The sequence below is a fragment of the Peromyscus californicus genome, unplaced genomic scaffold (genome assembly GCF_007827085.1).
Source record: "Peromyscus californicus insignis strain IS unplaced genomic scaffold, ASM782708v3 Scaffold_12__1_contigs__length_115047231, whole genome shotgun sequence".
NCBI classification, from domain to species: Eukaryota; Metazoa; Chordata; class Mammalia; order Rodentia; family Cricetidae; genus Peromyscus; species Peromyscus californicus.
This window is the reverse complement of record NW_026294413.1, coordinates 75,970,054-75,987,311: the sequence shown is the minus strand read 5'-3', so window position 1 is coordinate 75,987,311 and position 17,258 is coordinate 75,970,054. Positions and strand designations below refer to the sequence as shown.

Here is a 17,258-nt window from a genome sequence, read left to right as displayed (position 1 = left end):
TCTTATTTTCTTTCTTCTCTTTTATGGTTTTATAGAGATCATAGCACAGAGTGTGAGACAGGAGCATGAACACTTCAAACGTGAAAAATCTGCTGTAGAAACTGTCATGCACTTAGTCACAAGGACCAGCCTGCCACTCAGGTGAATGAAAAAGGCAGGGCCTATGCATTCACGGTAGACAAAGACACACATGCATGCCACTAACAAGCAGGAAGGACATTCTATCTACAAAGCGACCAGTCTTTTATTTAACCTTCCCCAACTCAAACACTTACTGATTTCATCACAAAGAAAAAAGATACCATTAGGATTTTATTAAAAGTCACTTTCCAAGCCATTGTACATCACAGCAGGACCCTGATCATATTCTTATTTTCTTAGCTTTAAAGGCTTGAACTAAAGACTTTTTCCTCATGGAGGAATTGAGGTGTGTGTGTGGGGGGGATACATTTGATCGCTAATTTAGTAGAGTTTGTCTATTATGAACATGTTTCTTACAAACCATGTTTAAACTATTTGGAGTAGGAAATGTGAAAGGGTGAGCTATGTTACTAAGGAGACAAAGCTACTTCAACTGCCTTTCAAACTGATCACAGAATCTGTTCTGTTATTATATTAAAGGAGGAACTGAAAAATTGTCAAGCTGCAGAACACTGTGGCCAGTGTGCAGATTATCCTTCTGCAGTAGGCAAGCTTTACACTATCCTCTGGACTGGCCAGACTCTCTTCTGGGTGTCAGGGGCCTTTGTCACACCTCTTTAAAGCACACATTCGGGAACATGACTGTACGAGCCTACCTCTTCCAGGCGGCACTTCATTTGTGTAGTATAGTACGTGCAGCCAGGATTATAACAAACGCTTGTTAAATGAACACAACTAGAGAAACGAATCTGGGCCAGCAACATGGCTTGGTGGGTAAAGGGGTTTGCTGACAAGATGATAGCCTGAGTTCCATACCCTTAGGAACCATCATGGGCCAAGGAGATAAACCACTCCCACAAACTGTCCTCTTACCTCTGCGTGTACAACGCGGCATTCATGCACCCACTCTATCATACATATACACAATAAAAAAGAAAAACAAATTCACTTGCAGGTTCATTAAAGAGGTTTGTTTTTTTAAAAACAAAAGAGCAAAGAGAGGAAGGCTGCTGTTTGCTCACAGAAAATGAGACTATAGCACAGATAATGAACCCCAGCTATATATTAATCACTAGTAATCATGAAAAAATTCTTTGGAGGAAACCATGGTAGCAGTTTTGCTAAACCGAAGTTCAGTTCAAAAGAAGTACAAGTGAGCTGGGCGCAGTGGGACGCACCTTCAACCCAGCACCCAGGAGGCAGAGGCAGGCAGGCCTCTGCTCCAGGTCAGGCAGGGCTATCCAGAGAGAACCTACAGGTTTCTCCCCACAGACAAGTATAGATGCTATCAACATTACAGCAATTATTTCTAAATTCATACTTAAAGGAAGGTGTTTTGAACTCACAAATTAATCAATTAACTAACTTTAAAGTTCTGGGATTGAAACTGGGGCCTCTCCCATTAAACTGTATTTCCAGCCCTTATTTAACTATTTTTAACGAACTGTACTCCCTAAATTGGGTTAAGAAACACGTTTAAAGTGAAAGGAGGTAGAGATAGTCTTAGAAGCAGAAAACCTGGCTAGCATTTGTGAGGCCCTGCATTCAGACCCAAGCACTGCCTCTCTAACCCCATCATCAAAACAAAATAGTAAAGAAACAAGTATTATTAACCATGCACCACAAAGCAAAATACCTGTGACCAAGAATGGAAAGAATTCGGGCATGATGGCACATGCCTCTTTTTTTTTTTTTTTTTTGGTTTTTCGAGACAGGGTTTCTCCGTGTAGCTTTGCGCCTTTCCTGGATCTCGCTCTGTAGACCAGGCTGGCCTCGAACTCACAGAGATCCGCCTGCCTCTGCCTCCCGAGTGCTGGGATTAAAGGCGTGCGCCACCACCGCCCGGCTGGCACATGCCTCTTTAATCCCAGCACTTGGAGGCAGAGGCAGGTGGATCTCTGTTTAGTTTGAGGCCAGTCTGGTCTGATACAAAGTGAGTTCCAAGACAGCCAGGACTATACAGGTAAGAGCTACACTGTCTCAAAACAAAAACAAACAAAAAAACACCCTAATCTTTATCAACTAACCTTCAATGGACACTACTCACTTGGTGACATGGACTGTCTATGTACACTCTACTTACAAAATCATTTCATCTTCCCAGTAGTTCTGAGATGGGTACTTTCTGTGCAAGAGCTGAGGAAAAGGCTCAAAGTCTAACTGGTATGACCTGGCTGCACAGCAGGCAGCATGACTCAGAGACTGAGCTGTGGACTTTGTAGTAGAATATTTGAAAGTGTGTTACTTTTGTTTATGTTGCATTTGTTGAACTCTGTGAAGCTGTGTTACTGTGCCTGTCTAAAACACCTGATGGTCTAATAAAGAACTGAACGGCCAATAGAGGCAAGAGGAAGGATAGGCAGGGCTGCCAGGCAGAGAGATTATATAGAGGAAAAAGATCCAGGAGCCAGATAAAGAGGAGGACATCAGGGGCCAGCCACCCAACTACACAGCCAGCCACAGAGTAAGATTTACAGAAATAAGAGAACAGGAAAAGCCCAGAGGCAAAAGATAGGATAATTTAAGTTAAGGAAAGCAGGCTAGAAATTGAGCCAAGCTAAGGCTAGGCATTCATAATTAAGAATAAGCCTCCGTGTGTGATTTATTTGGGAGCTGGGCGGCGGGCCCCCAAAGAGTAATAAAACAATAGACCTCGAACGATACCACACTGCCTTTCTGAGTAACAAAGTCCACACTATCTTTACCACAAACACCAAGAGCAAATCGAAGTCTTGAGAAATTTTAAATAACTTTCCTGACAGCAAGGATGGGTAAGTTTCATTAAACACAGCAGTAGACTACTAAAGAAAGCTGTAGGGTTTCTTCCCTGGTCTTTAGTTATCTCTACCATACAAAGGAAAACAATCATCTCTAAATGAGTGTAAATGAACGGACAGACAGGCACCATGGTACACAGTTATCCTCTCGCTAAAACCAGCCAGGCTCAAATCCTTAAGAAGCTCTCAAAAAAAGAAGAGGAGGAGGAGGAGGATGAAGCAGCAGCAGCAATGACTGAGTAGCAGTTTCCAACCTCTGAAAAAAAACTTTATTTAGAATAAGACCAAGGAAAGTATGAAAATACCCTATCTCAAAGCACAGAACTAAATACAGTTTCATTTTCCTTCCTGTTTTTGAACTACAATCACAATACAACCCCCAGGCTAGCCTTGAAGTCCCAATTCTCCAATTCAACCATACCTGGCAGAAATAAATTCTTCACAAGCAGACTCTTAACTGTTGGGATCAAAGGTGTGCACCACCACCAGCCGACTTAATTTTTTTTTCTTAAAGATGTATTTATTTTGTGTGTATGAGTATTATGTGTACCACATTCATATCTGGTGCCCGTAGAGTTCAGAAGAGGGGTCCCCTGGAACTGGAGTTATGGATGGTTGTGAGCCACCATGAGTGAGTACTGGGAATCAAATCCATGTTCTCTGTAAGAGCACCACGTGCTCTCAATTGGGAAGCCACTTCTCCAGGCCCCATAAGCAGACTTCTTAGCATCTCAGGGTTTCAAATGTGCACTGTGTAAGGCTATCCTAAATGTGGTAGCACAGACCTGCAATTCTAGCACTCAGGAGAGGGGAAAGCAGGAGTTCAAGGCTATTTGTGATTATATGGTGAGTTGAGCCCAGTTTGGGCTACATGAGATGCAATTTCAAGAAAACGAAAATAATTTTTAAATTAAATTTTTTATTCTTAATTATGAGTATGGCCGAGTGTGGCTTTGTGCAAGTATATAAGGTGCCCCAGGAGGCTGAAGACTGTATTGGATCCCCTGGAGCTAGAGCTACAGTTGTGAACAGCACATCTTTAATCCTGGCACTTCAAAGGCAAAACAGGTGGTTCTCTGAGTTCTAGACCATCCTGGTCTACATGTTAGACACTGTCTCAAATAATAATAAGATGAAACAAAATGAGTCATCTTAACTTTAGTAAGCACTAGAGAGGCTAGTAAAATTCCTCATGGGTTCAAACCATACCCTCCTATAAAGACCTAATATGAATTCTTTAACTCAAACTACTAAATAGCTTTATTTCTAGAAACAGAAATACAAGAAGTTTCTGAGGACAACCACACATCCTAACACTGATTAAAAGTTAATTGATGTAGTCTCAAAACAAAACACAAGATCTCATTAAGTGACCCTGACTGACCTGTAACTCGTTTTGAAGACCAGATTGACCTCAGACTCAGAGATTCAGCAGCTTCTGCCTCTAGAGTACTGTGCCACCATGCCCAGATTTTTCTTTAAAAAATAAAAATAGCATTTTTCCCTGTACAGAGGATGACATTTAGGGTCTCCTGCATGCTAAGCAAGCATTACCACTAAATCACATCCGCAGCCAACTAATATAGTTTATAATACTAAATATATCAACAATGGAATTCTGCAGATTCTAGACAAACGTGGAAATAAGCATTAAAAACTTTTATGTTACTAAATTCAATTTTGCATTGTCTAAAAAGACGGTATTTTCTCTTCTCAAATCCCTACAATGTAGACTACTCCTCCCTCCGCCCCCACAAACACTCCTGCTCTTGTCTCATAGTCTGCCTAGAGATGCCAGGAATAGAATAGAGGAATTCCTGTTAACTTATTCTGTCTCTGGAGATACCCCATTCTGGATATTTTTATAAGTGGAATCAAACAATATGTAGTCCTTTAAGACCTGATCTTTTACTTAGCATAATGTTTCCAAGGTTCATTTACATTATAAGTATGTATCAGTAATTTATAACTTTCTACAGCCCAGTAATATAGATAGATCTCATTTTAATTTTCCCTTCATCAGCTGACAGAAGATAAAAAGCAAATAAATGTACTGAGAGTCTCATACAAAGAAGTTGGAGCCAGGCAAGTGTACAAGTGTAAATCCCAGCACTCAGGAGACAAGTGGGGAGTGCTGCCTGAGTTAAGAGGCCAGACTCAGTTCTACAGCAAGATCTTATCTCAGCCCCTGCCCCTAAATCAACCAACTTTCTACACTGTGGAATGGCCCACCTTAGCTGCTGGGGATTTTCATGGATACCAACCACCCAGTAGTGATCAGATTTTCCTTTGCAGTGTTCTCTTATGTTACATATAGGAGTCCATGTATTCCCAAGGCCTCTGTTAAGCATTCGAACACAGCCTTCAGAATCCACATAACAGGGAGTACCTAAATACCAACAACAAAGAAATCACTTGAAAATACAGCTATGTACTGTTAAATAAACCTTCAAAAGACATACCAAGGATTCCATTTTCATTTCAAAAGCAAAAGGTGGGGGAGATAATTCAAGGTTGCTTTCTGCAAAACTTCATTACCACACAGACCCAACTGAAGAAGAAAAAAAAAAAAAAGCCTGAATGTGACTAAAATTTATTTTAAAAAACAAAAACTAAAACCAAAACAAAAACAGTTTCAGTGAAAACTATGCCCCCTGCTGGAATATAACAGTAATTATTTTAAGTCAATTCAACTTTCTAAAAAGTTTAAACACGTGTCATCTGAAGTCTCCTGGTTAAGAAAGATGGTACAATGACCAGCACTTGCTCTAAGGTAATGCTTTGGTACTGTTTTATGCCTCTTTTCTTTAATAGTCTTATTCCTGTTCTGTCAAAAGCTCCCAGGGAAGCAAGTCTTAGGAAAAGAGTGAACACATCACTGTTGCCCACCTACTGTTCCTCCTCAGAAGGTACAAATTACCCCTTTTGTTATCTGCAACCATTTCCCACAGGTGCTAGATCTGGTTGGCACTTGGGAAAAGAAAAAGCTAGAGAAACGGAGGCTACTCATGGCAGCATTATTCAAGCGTAAATAACCAATAACCTTCCAACAGAAATGGCTGATACATTCAAGATGAACCAAGGTTTTCAAGTAACCAAGTGGTCATTGAAGTACATACATCCCTAGTAAGCTATATTTAAGCCCTTGAGAATTAGCAGATGCTTAAATAAGGCACTCTTCAAAGCACCTGTTACAACCTACTGTAACCAGGTCAGTAATAGGACTGTCCAAGAGAAATACCATGTGACCCACAAATGTAATTTTAATCATATTATAGTACTTTTAAACAAGAAATTTTAGCATTTAATCCAATATGGCCAAAATATTAGGACTTAACACATATGTAGTCGATGTACATGAATAACTGAGATGGTTTCTTTGTTATTTTGTTTTTTTGGTTTTTCAAAACAGGGTTTCTCTGTGTAGCTTTGCGCCTTTCCTGGAACAAACTTGATAGCCCAGGCTGGCCTCAAACTCACAGAGATCCACCTGCCTCTGCCTCCCGAGTGCTGGGATTAAAGGCGTTCGTCACCACCGCCTGGCTCTGAGATTTTTTTCCGTTTTTTTTTTTTTTTTTTTTCCGAGACAGGGTTTCTCTGTGTAGCTTTGCGCCTTTCCTGGGACTCACTTGGTAGCCCAGGCTGGCCTCGAACTCACAGAGATCCGCCTGGCTCTGCCTCCCGAGTGCTGGGATTAAAGGCGTGCGCCACCACCGCCCGGCGAGATTTTTTTTATATTCCTTTTTTTAACACTAATCTTTAAAATCCAGTATTCTATATTTATAGCATATCTCAATTCAGAATGGCCACAGTTCAAGTGTTCAAGAGCCACACATAGATTAAGCACAATTTTAGAAATGTACTAACTTATGAGTAGAATTTACAGGGAAAGATATAATTTTATCAATGATTTGTATCTTCTATTTGCTAATATAATAAATAAATACCAGAAAAATAGAGTTTTCCAGGGCTGGAGAAATGGCTCAGTGGCTTAAAGCAGTTGCTACTCTTAGAGTTTGGTTCCCAGAACACACAGAGATAGCTCACAACCACCTATAACTATAGCTCCAGGGAATCCAATGTCTTCTTCTGGACTCCTTGGGCACATACATACACATAATTAAATAAAAATAATAATACAAACATAACTGCCTTTGTAAGCTCTCTTACCAGAATTCTCATGAAGATAACAATCACTATTCTGCATAACAACTGCAGTTTCCATGTCATAGTAAAATTTAAAAACTTAAATATAAACACTATTTTTAAATAAAGACGAAAATAATAAAATTATTTCCTTCTTGAAATATGTTTTTATTATAAAGAAAGAAAATTATCTTGCCTTCAGCAGAAAACCCCAGCCACGCAAGGTAGGATTTCCTTGTAAGAGGAAGAGGGTCACCATGCAAAACCTGTTTTTTCTTTTGCCCCAACTCGAGCAGCTGAACTCCAAGGCACTGATCTCCATCAAACCCTGTACCTAGAGAAATGCACATATGGATCAGGACCAGAGGTTATTCAACCATCATCATGTCTGAATTATATTCTGGAATTAACTTTATGACACATTCTTAAAATAGCACTGTTTTTATGGTTAACCCACACGAGGAATCGTTCTGATACATTAGAAACAGATTAATATACTACATTGACTGTTTGTAGAAAGCAGTTACTCATTCACTCAGGAACATTTGTGGAGGATGTAACCGGCACCATTTCCTTGTCACGATCTTGGACTATATAAATGTAGAAAGGGAAGTGAGCAACCGGTGTTCACCACTTTCTGCTTCTTGACTGTGGATGGATTGTGACCCGCTAATTTAATAAGCCTGATTGCCTTTACATTCTCACCATGATGGACTGTGCCAGAGTAAACCCTTCTCCCTCAAGTTGGTTATACCACGTACTTTATACTATTAATATCATCATTATCATTATTATTGGTTTTTCAAGACAGGGTTTCTCTGTGTAGCCCTGGCTGTCCTGGGACTCTCTCTGTAGACCAGGCTGGCTTTGAACTCAGAGATCGACCTGCTCTGCCTCCCGAGTGCTGGGATTAAAGGCTGCACCACCACTGTCTCACACAGGTACTTTATCACAGCAACAGAAAAAGAAACTAAAACAAGGCCATTCAGAAACAGCTGGATACTCTGTCTTAATCCCAATCCAAAACTCATTTACCAGACCAGGCTGGCCTCGACTCACAGAGATCTACCTGCCTCTGCCTCCTGAGTGCTGAGATCAAAGGCGTGCACCGCTAGTGCCCAGCTTCATTCACCATTTTTTATGAGACTAAAATAGCAAGCTTTACAATCAAGCATCCTGACACGGTCCAATCCAAAGATACTTATTTGAGAAATGATGGTAGGAAAATAGTCTTTGTTTCCAATAATTAAACCATTATGTTTCTATAAGAGTAAAAAACTTCCCATGGACAGCAAACACACTGAATTCATAACACACACATTTTAGTCTAGGTGCTTCAGGTGGTGGGATGGTGGGCGCAGTTCCAAGTGCATATTGGGCATTCCGAACCCAGTGAATCACACCAACAAAGACAAGCCTTATACAAACACTACAGACTTACTGCATACTTTGAATTAATTTATGGTTGCATTTAGAAGCCTTTTTACTGTTGCTAATTTTTTTTGTGACTGCCATTCAGTTATATAACCTCACATGGGCTCAAGTTTAAAAACTGGTTACAGTGACACAGGAACAGGGGACTGGAAAGGTCCTAAGACAGAAATAAGGATGAAGAGTTCACAGAACAGAGTGGCCAGCATGACCACAGCAGCCTGAGAGACAATGGAAAGGCAGGAGGTTGAAGAAACAGATGGCGTTCAGATCACGTAGGACCAGTAAAATGCCTTGTTCTGGCAAGTAGTTTGGTTGCAATTACAAAAATGAAAGGAAGCTAGAGAAATTTAAGCAGAAAAGGGAGGTGATCTATGCTTTTAAAAGATCGTCCAGGCAGCTATGCAGCAAACAGACTGTAACGTGCAAGAGTTAAGAGCTGAAAGACTAGTGGGGGCGACTATGACCAGCAATGCAACATGACATATAGCTGGGGTGTTGGTTTATGAAATGAGGCAGACTTGGAATGGGCTAGTCCACAGAACAAAACAGGTTCTGACTATACTGAAGGAATTTATGTGGCTTGAGCATTTGTTAATATGAACTGTTAATAGGCTAATTACCGAGGTGACCACACTGTTCTAACAGAACATTTGGAAGAAAAATTGTAAAGGTTTCATTTATATGGCTAAGATGAGTTCGAAAGGCCAGTTAAAACAAAACACACATTTTTCAAATGAGCAACCGAATATGGATGTCCAAAGACAAGGTATAAGATAGGACTGGTATAACAATTTAGAGGACATGGACACACATATTTAAAACTGTATTTTTAAATAAAATCCCCTACAGTAGTTTCTCAAACTGTTTTGGGGTGGCTTTTTTGTTTTTTAGAGACAGGGTCTGACTGTCTGGACAGATAAAGAGCTCTGACTCACCTGGAACTCTTATGTAGACTAGGGTGACCCTGAAAGCAGGAATCTATCTGCCTCTACCTCCCAAGTGCTGGGATTAAAGGTGTGCACCACCACATCTGGCTTTCAAGCTGTATTTTTGACATTTGTCATGATATCATTTTGGAGTTGCAAATAACATTTTAAAAAGGTGGAATCAAAGAGTAAATATCGCTCCTGAGACCTCAATTTCAGTTACACTTGCACATATGTACAAAATGGCAACAGAGAATCTATTTTTTATTTGTTTGTTTGTTTTTTGAGACAGGGTCTATGTAGCCTTGGCTGTCCTGGAACTCACTCTGTAGACCAGGCTGGCCTCGAATTCACAGAACTCCACTTGTCTCTGTGTCCTGAGTGCTGGGATTAAAGGCGTGCGCCACCGCTGCCCAGGGAGAATCTATTCTTTATTGTAGTTGTGCTGTCAACAGACTGCAAGGGTCTGACCTTCTGAGAATACCAGGGAAGATGAAGTTAACTCCAGCAAAAAGTCAACACAGGAGGAGCCAAAAAGAGAAAAAGAGTGGTCAGTGAGGGGAACAGTTAGACAAGGGTGTCACAGAAGCCAAGAAAAGACAGAGTTTTCATCACCAGTGTTGAAAACAAAACAAATAACCTCGATCACTCACCTCGCTAAGGTCTCTGTTAACATGGAGGGAGGGCAAGGGGGAGAGATAAGGACAGAGAGCGAGGAAAAGGAGGTCCCCGCTTCTGAAAAGCCACACTCACAGTTGCTTTGGTCCTTCACACTAGAAGTTATAGGTTATTCTGAGGTATTTATACTGAACAGTGTACTTACCAAAAGATATACTTTATACATCAAAAACCAGGTTTTATCTTGGAATTCCCTCTGTAATAGTCTATAAATAAACAGAGCATCCTCATTTTCCTTGCTTAGTAACACAGCAGAATTTTCTAAATTCAAAGACTACAGTGATGAAAATACTAAGTAAATGTAAAAGGAGGCATACAATCAAAAGGAGGTCAATAACAATAAAAAAAAGCTCAAATAGTTTCCATTTTACTCAAGTTACAGTATCATGTAAGATACGGAAAAACCCACCTCTATGGTAAACAATGCAAAGCTGTTCTCCATGTCCCGCCATTGACACCACGGATCCAGGAAGGCAGAAGACTTCCTTCTGAACACCTCCAATAGTAAACAGCCGGAGGAGCAAGGCACTAGTAGCAGCAGCAGCCCACCCTTGACCGAGACAAATGGCTTCAATATCCTCACTCTGAGGCATGTCTACTATCCATTCTTTGCTGGAATCCCAGGAACTGAAGTGCAGGCAGTGAAGCTTGCTAAGAAATAAAACAAGACAGAAACAACTCAATTTTTACATGTGGTTTTCTTTTTTTCCCTGAGACAGGGTTTCTCTGTTTAACAGCCCAGACTGTACTGGAACTCACTCTGTAGACCAGGCTGGGTTTGAACTCACAGAGATCCGCCTGCCTCTGCCTCCTGAGTGCTGGGATTAAAGGCATGCAGCTATATGTGATATTTTTATACATAACTAATCATGATGTCAAAGTTTATTTTTCTATTTTATTACTATAATTGATTTTAATGAAGTAATCATGACATTCATTTGGGGTGTGTGTGAGTGTGTGCATGTCTAGTACCAGGCATAAAACCACTGCCTTGAAGGTGATAAATACTCTGTGTCTGTGTTACATCCCAAACCTTAATAAACTTAAAATAATTTACATTTAATCTGTTGACTCATATTTTTAAAGGATATTTGAAGATAGAAGAACATATTTACAAGATACTGAATGCAAAATAGGATGTAAATAAAGGCTATAAAGTGTTTCTATACCATAAATGCACAAACAACAACCAAGACTTTAGCCAAGTTACAAAGTAGCAAAACTTTAAGCAATAGTTCTCATTAAAAAAAGAAAATATGAAAGACCAAAAGGGGAGAAAGAAAAAGGAATCATATATCATCAGTAAAACTATTAACACTGCTACACGTTGGTGTATTTCCAGTCTTTTCTCTCTATGAATTTGGAATACAGGTACCACCTGAATTTGGTAACAGAAGAAAAACTAACTTTCTGAATACTAATTTTAAAATAAAAAGGAAATATACAGAGCTGTAATATATGTCTAAGGAGAACAAAAAGGATATCTATCCACCTATCAAACCATGTAAACTAGTCCACAATCCACCAAGCAAAAAGAAAAACTTGATATTTATTACATCTTAATGTTATCTTCCTTTAAAAATTTCAAATCTCATCTATGGCAAAACAAACACACAAAAAAACGAGGCCAGCAGTTATTCAAGACTAGGACTGAATTAATATTAAGAAATATGAAAAATTTCAGATAATAAAAAATATTCTGTACTCTGTAGTAGTACTTACTCACAAGTATATACAAATCTGTCAACTCATCAGCCTGAAGTATGGTTCCATTTTCTTGTATATAAATTATACTACAATCAACTAAATTTTAAAAGGAGGGTTCATACAAAAAGATGTCAAGGATACATATCAAATTATTAATTCTGAAAGAATTCTAAAAGGAATTTTCAAAGGAATGAAAGGAACTTCCATTTTCTGAATGTTCTATGAATGTCACAGTAATAATAGTAATAATAGCAGTAACAACATAAAATATAATCTCATCTCTATTGTATTATAAATTACATCCTATCACTTTCCCATGCAGAAGATGCAATGAGGAGACAAGCAGAGCACAACACTCTGAGGTGTACTGGTGTTTACACCCAGTTCTAGTTTCTGGTATTCCATAGCAGAAGATACAATTTGATCTAACAGTTGAATGTCAGAGTCCCCTATGTACCTTGCTAATTCATCAGTGCTTTCACAGGCCAACAAAACTGCTTCATGGGAAAGAGTTCCCATTGTGTAATTGAATGCATTGGGCAGGTGCGTTGCATGGTGGATGGAGGTGTCGTGGAACTCCACATCTATGGCACTGTCTTGATCATCGTTATAGCAGCGAATAATCCCAACAGAGTTCCACACCTATGAGTATGCAAGATCAAGTAAGAAAAACAGCAATTCCTAAGGCTATATATTACAAGAGCTCTGACTAACAACGCTGTAGCTCAACCTGTACCTAGAGTTCCCACACTTTATCTAACTCAGCATAGCTTCAGAAGCAGTGGTCATATGAGAGCTACAATGACCAATTATTCTTTCCTTTATAAAAAGTCACAGAATCAATTGGCAAGTGGAGTGTTTAACATTTTAAGAATTACATAAGTAATACAATTGAAAAAGCACTTAGCCAAGCCATTACATTCTTCCAAACAAATACCTCGAACTTTGAGTTTCTACACAAATAAAGACGTAAATGCCACAGATTTATTTTTCTAGTCAAGTAACTGATTTGTTATAGGATAAATATATAAATTGTTACCATTTAGAAAGTTTATTTTTCACTTATGTACATTACAGGCTCACACTTGCTGCTAGTCTGTCTGTCTATCTGTCTTTTAATGTGTAAGAGTGTTTTTCCTGCATGTAGGTATGTATATTCACCATGTGCACCATGTGCCACCAAGGCCAGAAAAGCAAAATGTTAACGTAGCTATAAAATAAAATATTGACACTAAGATGTATTTCTTGATGAGAATTTTTAATAACAATAGTTTTATTATAAAATATCACTCTTTGTATTTACACAAAAATGTATGCCAAGACTATGTCTTCAATAAAAACATCTAACAAACTGGGCGGTGGCGGCGCATGCCTTTAATCCCAGCACTCGGGAGGCAGAGGCAAGCGGATCTCTGTAAGTTCGAGGCCAGCCTGGTCTCCAAAGCGAGTTCCAGGAAAGGCGCAAAGCTACACAGAGAAACCTTGTCTCAAAAACCAAAAGAAAAAAAAAAAAAAAAAAAAAAAGAAAAAAAATTGCCTTAAAAAACATCTTCCAACAAGTGTTTTAGAATCCAAATAATATTTTATATAAAAAATATAGCCAGGCATGACAGTACATACCTATAATCCCAGCACTCAGGAGGCAGAGGCAGGAGGCTATCACAAATTTCAGGTCAACCTGGTCTACACAGTGAGTTCTAGGCTACTCAGTGAGATTCTGAGAAATAAGGTTTGGAAATATTCCAACAAGTATTACAAGATACATAGTCATATTTTTATGTTATTTCATTTTGCAAAACAGAATTAACAAAATCTTCAATAGTAAGATTGAAATAAGATTAAAAATTTTAGTTAACCATGAAATAAACCCACCATAAAACTATATCAATCAAAATGCTCTAGCCCACTTAAGCAAAGTTTTTGAAATTATGTTTCAATCCATCAAATAAGTAGGGAGGAAACAGTACTGAAGAATGACTGAAAAGTTAGGTGTAGAAGAAGGCTTACCATGAATCTGTGAGAGAGATGCAAGGGTGTAGAACTCGGCTGCAGCGGCTTTTGTCGGGGTGTTGGCATGGGCCCATCGTAGAACGGCCTTTGGGGTTTTGGAAGGGGGAGATTGTGAAGACTGCCTGCCTGGTCATCTTCCCCTTCCTCTTTGTGAAGATCAGTTTTTAGCACTGTGGCATCTACAGTACAAAGCAGTATATATATATAAGACAATCACAAAAAGAAAACCATTCTGGAAGAGCAGAGTGACACTCCAACGTGTCTGAGCAATAGCTGACACACTAGTCGCCTCCCCCAGCATGTTAAAGAAACGGAGTGACGATTCAAAAGTCCCGGGAGGCGGAACACACGGTGCCTTATGTCAATCTAGGCAAGGACACCAAACTCTGCTGGTAGTCACTGCATTCTTAGCTACCGCCAACTTAAGAGTAAAAACTCATTTTACAAATCCTTGATTTCTAGAAATCAATTTCTATTTCTTTTTTAAAAAGTTCTGGGTGAACCAGTGAGATGATTAAGCAGTTAAAGCTGCTTTGCTGTGAAAACCTGGTAACCCGACTTAGATCCCCAGAACCCACATACAGATGGAGGGAGAGAGCCAGCGCCATGTATGTTGTGACGTGCACACACACAAATCATAATTGTCTTTAAAGCTCTGGGGCTGTGGAGATGGCTCGGTGGTGTTCACCATGTACTTGTGGGTCCCAGAGACGGAGCCCAGGTTGTCAGCCTTAACGGGCAGGCACTTTTACCTGATGAGCCGTCTCACTGGCCCATTTAGTTTCCTGTGTCTTTGAGTGCAGATGCGAACAGGCCACGGCACACGTGTGCGGGGTCAGAGGATGACTCTGGGAACTGAGTTCTCTCCTGCTACCTCATGGGATCTGGGACTCAAACTCGGGTGACGAGGCCAGGCATAAACGCCTCTACCCTCTGAGCCAGCCCCGTCTCTAACTTTTCTATTGTCAATTTCATTGAGTTAATCTCTAGTATTTCCTCTGTGTTTGGACTATAGCTTACTTTATAGTTTGTTAAAAAGGCTTACATGGGTGACTTGAAATTTTTTTAACATAGGATTTAGGATGTAGCTCTACACACTAATGAAGCCATCTCTGATAGTTTTAATAACATTTGGAAAACTAATCAGCAAGGGGATTATCACATGCACAAAGTCAAATTCATACCAACTGAGTTTTCATCATCTCCCAAGACATGGCTTCGCCGTCTGAGACGATCTGCAGCCAGCATGAGGTCCTCCTCCTCCTCCTCCTCATCATCATCATTTATAACTCCTTTTGGAAAAGAAGGGATCTCAACCGCATTGTCATTTAGAAAATCGCCAGCACTACTTGCATCGTCTTCGTCAAAAAGGTCATTGTAATCCTTCTCCACTCTACTAGACACCTTGAAAAGTTAAATTAGAACACATTAGTAAGTGATCTAGAAAAACGATTAGGCAAAAGGCGGCTCTTTTTCTTTGGCTGTTAATGTGGTGCCGCAGATAAACCCAGTTCCTTGCACATAAGTGAATAGCCTTGATTCCAAGGGCAACCTTTTTGTGTTTTTGGTTTTTTGAAACACTGTCTCGTATAGCCCACGTTGGCCTCACACTCACTATGCCACTGAGGCTGACCTGAAACTTCTGGTCCTGCTGCTCTACCTAGCAAGTGCCACCAACACACCTGGCTCCTTGAGACGTGTATAAACTCTGCCAAGCACATATCTATGATTTAAAGTGGCTAGCGAATACTTTTACTTTAAATGCCTTGTACTCTGGGGACAGGCCAGGTTTAGAGATAGACATGTGTGCACACACCACACGCAGGCAGCCACTTGAAGTGCTGTCATCACGCAGCACTGCTAAGTCTGCCTGCTTTTTTGACTCAAAGACGTAACCTCGCCTCTTTTCCAGATACTGCTAAAGGCCCAGGCGTGCTCTCCCTGACACTGGCTCTCGAGGCTCTTCTCCAGACACTCCGACCCACCCTCCCAGCTTTCCACGGCTGCTTGCTGACCTCCATGCCTACTTTAAGGCATGACTCTTCTCCATCTCTGTTGAGGCTCTCCGCAACTGCTGGGAATTTCTACCTGCCTACTATAGTTTTCCTTTCTAATAAAATAGTCCTCAAGCTTCCTTCTAAGTCCATTTTAAATTAGTTTATGAATAAAACTAAGAATCCACAAAAGAGAACCCCAATTACCTCAATAACAAGTAGTGACCATGAAGAGACACTAAAGAAGCCCTATACTGCCACGGTGTCCATGAAAAAGCTTGTGGTAAAGGAGAGTTAGTGGGGCAAAAAGAGGAGCGGGTTTTGAAGTTCACCCCTGACTGCACGCACCCACCCTGTAGAGGAAGGAATCATGGATACTGCCAGTTTCAGGCAGTTCCGTCAGGGCAGAATCAGAGTGGAGGGAAAGGCAGGAATCTGGTAGAAGTGCTGTGACCTCGGAAGGAGCAAGAGTGAGGTCACTGTAACTTCCAAGATGCCTTTTTCCAAAAGTATTTGAAATATTTCACCACAATATATTTAGAGGAAAATACTTTCTATGAGTTCACATGCACAGTCACTTTGTGTAAGTCTTCTGAATGTTCTTTCAAGGTATAACATTTTCAATGCAAAATAAATCTTTAAATGGGCAGGGTCCACATGTGATTCCATAAGGGGCTTGAATTTTTTTTTGTTGTTATTGTTGTTTGGGTTTTTTTTGTTTTGGTTTTTCACGACAGAGTTTCTCTATGTAGCCCTGGCTGTCCTGGAACTCACTCTGTAGACCAGGCTGGCCTCGAACTCAAAAAGATCCATCTGCCTCTGCCTCCCAAGTCCTGGGATTAAAGACGTGCGCCACCACTGCCCAGCCGAGGGGACTGAATTTTAAATTGTGCTTTTCACTGAATGTTCTTGTAGGATGTATTTCTTTCTAAGTACTACTTAGTATATTTTATTCTTGAAATAAGAATAATAGCTAACCAAATTATATAATGGAAAGATTATTAGAAGTATATTCAAATTATCATAGTTTTCAAAACTCTTGAGAATATCTGGGAATGATGATTTATTGTCTCCGCCTCTCAGAGTTATATCAGAGTTGAAAACTGAGAAATTTGTTGGTTTTTTTTAAACTGTATGTTACAATTCTAAATTGTATCATGTTGATGAATAAATATATTGTTCAATTTTTTCAACTGAAAATTTTCCTTTTCAAATTAAAAAAAAAATCGGTGACTTGTTACACACTAACTGTAAAGAGAGTCATGAATCACATCCCTTCTCAATTAACTAGGATGAAGAAGAAGAGGAGGATTAGAATGCACTGATCTGGAATATTTTGTATTAATTCATAAATAAAATTTAGAAACAACTAAAAAAGAAGCTCCTTCTGAGAACAGAGCAAGTAGCCACATACAAGTGAACTGGGAATTTTAACATCCAAGCAT

General features: G+C 39.8%; 1 protein-coding gene across 1 annotated transcript in view; it reads right to left on the bottom strand.

Moving 5' to 3' along the window:
• Positions 1 to 17,258, bottom strand: part of Wdhd1 (WD repeat and HMG-box DNA binding protein 1) — a 43,573-nt gene that overhangs the window by 11,423 nt on the left and 14,892 nt on the right. The window contains exons 10-15 of the mRNA XM_052733419.1: positions 15,004 to 15,223; positions 13,817 to 13,998; positions 12,267 to 12,451; positions 10,512 to 10,753; positions 7,261 to 7,398; positions 5,151 to 5,307 (exon numbers count right to left, since the gene is read on the bottom strand). Of these exons, the coding sequence (XP_052589379.1) occupies positions 5,151 to 5,307; positions 7,261 to 7,398; positions 10,512 to 10,753; positions 12,267 to 12,451; positions 13,817 to 13,998; positions 15,004 to 15,223 (1,124 nt within the window). The remainder of the gene's footprint in view (positions 1 to 5,150; positions 5,308 to 7,260; positions 7,399 to 10,511; positions 10,754 to 12,266; positions 12,452 to 13,816; positions 13,999 to 15,003; positions 15,224 to 17,258) is intronic.